This window comes from Muscardinus avellanarius (assembly GCF_963383645.1).
Source record: "Muscardinus avellanarius genome assembly, chromosome: 6".
Lineage (NCBI taxonomy): Eukaryota > Metazoa > Chordata > Mammalia > Rodentia > Gliridae > Muscardinus > Muscardinus avellanarius.
Window position 1 is genome coordinate 73,953,328 of NC_137791.1, and position 4,969 is coordinate 73,958,296.

A 4,969-nucleotide genomic window follows, 5' to 3' on the forward strand; every position below is an offset into this window, starting at 1 on the left:
ATCCTGGCCCAAGCAGGTATGGTATACTGTAACTGAAAAGTATTAGAGCTGAAAAGTTGGGGAGAATACTTAGATAGCTAGGACAAAAGTCCAAAGAGATAATTACCAGCCTGAAAGGAAAGGCAATGAGCATAGAAAATGGTATGTCTAAGAATGGTATTACCTAAGAATGGAGGTAAAGAGGCGAGAGGCGGGAAAGGGCGTAGCATTTGAAATATGGCAGACGACGTGGACCAGCAAGAGACTACCAATGCCGTAGAGGAGCCCCTGGATCTCATCAGGCTCAGCCTGGACCAGCGAATTTATGTGAAGATGAGAAATGACCGAGAGCTTCGAGGCGGATTACAAGCCTATGATCAACACTTAAATATGATACTGGGAGATGTGGAAGAAACTGGGACTACTATAGAAACTGATGAAGAGACCTATAAAGAGATATATAAATCCACAAAACAGAACATTCCCATGCTCTTTGTCCCGGGAGATGGTGTTGTGTTGGTTGCCCCTCCACTGAGAGTTGGCTGATCAGCAGCAAAGAATTCATCCTGTGAGGAAAGTAGGAGACTGTACGATTGCCTCTTTAAATGTGCAGGACATCCAGAAAGAAGCCTTGTACATGCTTTGATATCAGAAGCGATCCACGAATTCTTCCACCCGGAAAGGAATTGATTCATAAATAGCTTACTAGTCCGTAAGCTAAATGGCGTTTTGTTTTTCTCCAGCCCTTCCAGTAGATGTGCTCTTCAAGATGTTGAACTTTGTCAAAAGTTGCTTTTCTCCAGTGTTCTTGAAGACAAGTTCTGTTTAAATTAAATTTGAGCCGGGCGTGGTGGCGCACGCTTGTAATCCCCGCGCTTGGGAGGCGGAGACAGGAGGATCGCGCAGGTTCAAAGCCAGCCGCGCTGGCGTAAGAGACCCTGTTTCAAAAATATAAAATAGGTCTGGGAGTGTAGCCCAGAGGTAGAAGGGTTTCCAGGAACCCCAGTACCACCAAAAAAAAAATTTTTTTTAATTAATTAATTAATTAAATTTGATGTTTCCTTTTTGATTTAAAAAAGAATAAAAAATATGAGATGAAGAATTAAAAAATATGATAAGAAACTGAATATCAAAAATATGAGGAGGATGGTTGGGGAAGAAGGGGAAAGTAATAAGTGCTGATAACTTAGAGTCAGCTTTGATTCTTGGCATTGTGATTGATTAGGAAAGAGAGAGATAGACAAAAGAGGAAAACAGCCAGCGAAAAACAAAGAACAAGAGGAATCCAACAAAATAATCTATAGGGGCAAATATCCATCCGGTCATTATAAGTGGGGTTGGAAGAAAAGTGCCAGGGCTACAGATCAACATGGTGTGTCCTCAAAAAGGAATGAGAATTGAAGCTGTGGAAACAAGTGAAGATGGCTACACTGGGAGCAAAAGCTGGAGAAGATGTGTACTTGTCAGCATTTCCACAGCTATAATCTAAAAGACTTGACCATATAAGTTAGAGAAAAGATTTATTTGCTCACAGTTTTTAGATTTTTGAGTTCAGTCCACATGAGGCCAAGGGACCTTAGATCTCAGGACATGGTGGCAGAAAGTAGAGAGAGGGAGAGTGCAAGCAAGGCTTTGTTCCTCAAATCATGGAGTCTGGAAGCAAGAAAGATAGTGAGGGGAGGAGAAAGCATGTGTAATCTCCAGGGCCACAGCTCTATAAACCCACCTTTTCCAGCCACACTATACAATCTACAATCTAGCCCACCACCCAGATGAATCCACTGCAATGGATTTATCCACTGCCGAGTTTAAAAGTCTCATGACTCAACTATATCAACGCTGAACGTTAATAAATGAACTCCTTAGGGGACACTTTATATCTAACCATAACATGATGTCATAGAAGAGCTACAAGAATGTAGGGACTTGGTGGAAGGAGAAGAGTCAGAAAGGTACTAAGTCTTCTTGCTTTTCTAAAGCTTCAATTTATGATAGCCTAAAAATTATAATAAGCCTAAGGATGAAGTAGAGTGAAAATTAGGCCACAGGGACAAGGTTCCAGGCAGGGTAAAGGTCAAAAATATTTCATTTTAGCCAGGCGTGTTGGTGCACGCTTATAATTCCCGTGCTTGGGAGGCTGAGACAGGAGGATAGTGCAGGTTGGAAGCCAGCCTCTCTGGCTTAAGAGAACATGTTTCCAAATAAAAATACATTAAAAAAAATAGGTGTCTGGGAGTGTAGCCCGGAGGTAGAAGGGTTTCCAGGAACCCCAGTACCACCAAAATTAAAATAAAAATTTCATCTTTATATTCAGTTATTTATGTGTTTATTCCTTCATTTATTCAACATTTTCTGAGTATATATATATATATATATATGGCATAGGCCTCAAAATATACATATGTCTTAAAATTTTAGCTCATTCTTGGTAACCTCATGCAATACTTGTTCATTTTAAAGTTTTTTCTTCTTGTGTAATAATAATGTTCATTAACACATTACTGTAATAAAAATTGTATTGGACACTTAAATAGTACAACTGATTAAATAAACAAGTGATTTTATAATCACTTGTTCCCTTATTCTTCCTATCAGTCTGATGAGAAAGATGAAACTACCATTGCTACTCCCACTTTACAGAGAAGTAATAAAATACCACAGTGTCTTGAACACAGTAAGTATTCAGTAAGTGTTTGTTGTCTGAACTCTACACACTGATTATTGCTAAAACTTTGTCAAAGGTGCCATATTGTGATTTTAAAATTTAGGCATCTCTTCCTCACTGAAACATACTCCCCTAAAACTTAGAACATAAAGGTGAGCTGTATCTATTTTATTATGTCAAACCAAAGAATTTTCTCTTCTCACCATCTCTAAATATTTCCAAACTATACTCACCCAATGTCTTATTTAGGTCATATACCCAAAGGACAACCCTTTCATGCCTCAGAAACCTATCACCATTAAGTGAAAACAATCTTTCAGTTATTCTTCCAGCTTTAGGTTTTTTTCTGTTCCTAGAGAAAATTGATAGCCATTTTTTTTTTTTAATACTAGTCACTTTCAGCAAATTTTCCAGTATTCCTTTCTAGGTATGTCAAGTTGTTCTGAAAGGCCTGGTTTGGTAGCATTGACTAAAACTCCCATAGTAAGCTAAATACCCTAAAGTCAACCCTGTTTTCAAGGGTTCATATTTCACAATGTGTTTCCCAAGCAGATCTACATAATAACTATGTCAGTTATGATAGTTCCAAACAATTTGTAAAGGCTTTCTGGAATACTCTGCTAAGAAGCACTTGTGGCCATGACTAGGTTCAGTAGAAGAGAGTGTCATGGGAAATGGTCAGTGTCACCCCTGCAGGGCAAGGTTGAATAATACATGTGCTAAGTATTATACTATCTTATCCTAATGACAACTGAATCAGCTATTTGGGGTCAGGTTATGGGATTTCAAAGTAATATAATGCTTAACTCTCTTAAAAACCAGTCAAGCTCACTGGGGAGCACACCCCTTCCATTCAGAGTACACTTTTGTTGTGAAATCAAAATGAAATGCTGGATATGACAGTTGATGCTTTAATCAAGTGCAGAAATAGACAACTTTTTTATTCAATTCCTAATTGCATGTTTGCAAATGCTTTTAACCTAAGTCTCAAGAGTTTTCTGCACTAAATAGCTGACATTTATTGAAGAGGAGAAATGATGGCAAATTTAATTCAATGAAGACTAAACAATTGCTTTGAATTAGAAAGATGAATTTCTACAGATCCTACAGGGCCAATGGGAATGGGTGGCAGAAGTATAAATTTCTATGCATCAACATGAACTGATTATATGAGTTCTCTCAAGAGAACTTCATGCACAGGGGAACATACATATATTATTTTTGTTTGCTGTTTTCCATAGCACTTGATATTTCTATAGCCTGCTTCATATGCAGGGTGGATTGCTGCCCTATACACTAGATTGTGTCATCCAGAGCCTACTAGCCTCAGATTTAGGTGACTTACTCAAGGTCACTGAATATGAGAGCAGAGAGGAGGGTATTTCAAAGGCTTTCAAGTTCCAGGCTGTTGCTTACTCATTGAACCTCACAATGGAAAATGTAGAAAACCTGCAGATCTATTTATCTACATATTTCCTTGGGCTGTAACTGTTCATTTATAAAGTGATACTTGCACTCATGCCATGGTCCATTCACTTTAAAGCATTAAAAAGAATTCTAATCAACCGCAGATAACTCATGTTTTTTAATTATTCTGGGATTGTATAATTTGACAGAGAAAGACTTGTGGCTTTCATAGGGCAAAAGGCAGCAAGATCATAGTTCAAAAGTTGGAACAAAGCTAGGCATGGTGGCGCACACTTCTAATCCCCATGCTTGGGAGGCGGAGACAGGAGGATCGCGCTGGTTAGAAGCCAGCCTCACTGGCCTAAGAGACCCTGTTTCCAAATAAAAATATAAAATAGGTCTGGGAGTGTAGCCCGGAGGTAGAAGAGTTTCCAGGGACCCCAGTACCACCAAAAAAAAAAAAAAGAAAGAAAGAAAGAAAGAAAGAAAGAAAGAAAGAAAGAAAGAAAGAAAGGTTGGAACAACAATAAGAGATATCAGCTATTTCACTTGTTTTGATTAAAGTTTTATGACTCACTTTAAACAAAACAAGTGAGTCATAAAAACTGTCCATATTGTTCCTAAAAGTCATTTTTATATCTTTTATAAAGTCATACATTACCATTCCATCTAGTATCTCAGATCTGTGTCTCCTTTAACAGAAATAGCACATCTACAACCAATTCTCCTGTGTCTGAGTCCAACCAAGAAAAGAGAAACCGTTACAGATCTCCAAAGTGAAGGAATTTAATTCAGTGTTTCATATGTTATAGAAGAGTAAAAGCAAAACAGGAGATGGTTCAGCAAATCAGAGCTCAGTATCAGCAGAACACCCACATCCCACACCCAGAGCTGCAGGAACCAAAAAAGGACGTGATG

The 4,969-nt window shown here is 38.4% G+C and overlaps 1 protein-coding gene across 1 annotated transcript; it reads left to right on the forward strand.

The window, feature by feature from the left end:
* Positions 1-216: 216 nt before the first annotated feature.
* LOC308263955 (U6 snRNA-associated Sm-like protein LSm3) lies at positions 217-525 on the forward strand (the record flags this gene model as incomplete). Its single annotated transcript, XM_080697111.1, has 1 exon — positions 217-525. The coding sequence occupies one exon, from the start codon at positions 217-219 to the stop codon at positions 523-525; it is 309 nt and encodes a 102-aa protein (XP_080553237.1).
* Between the last annotated feature and the right edge of the window lie 4,444 nt (positions 526-4,969).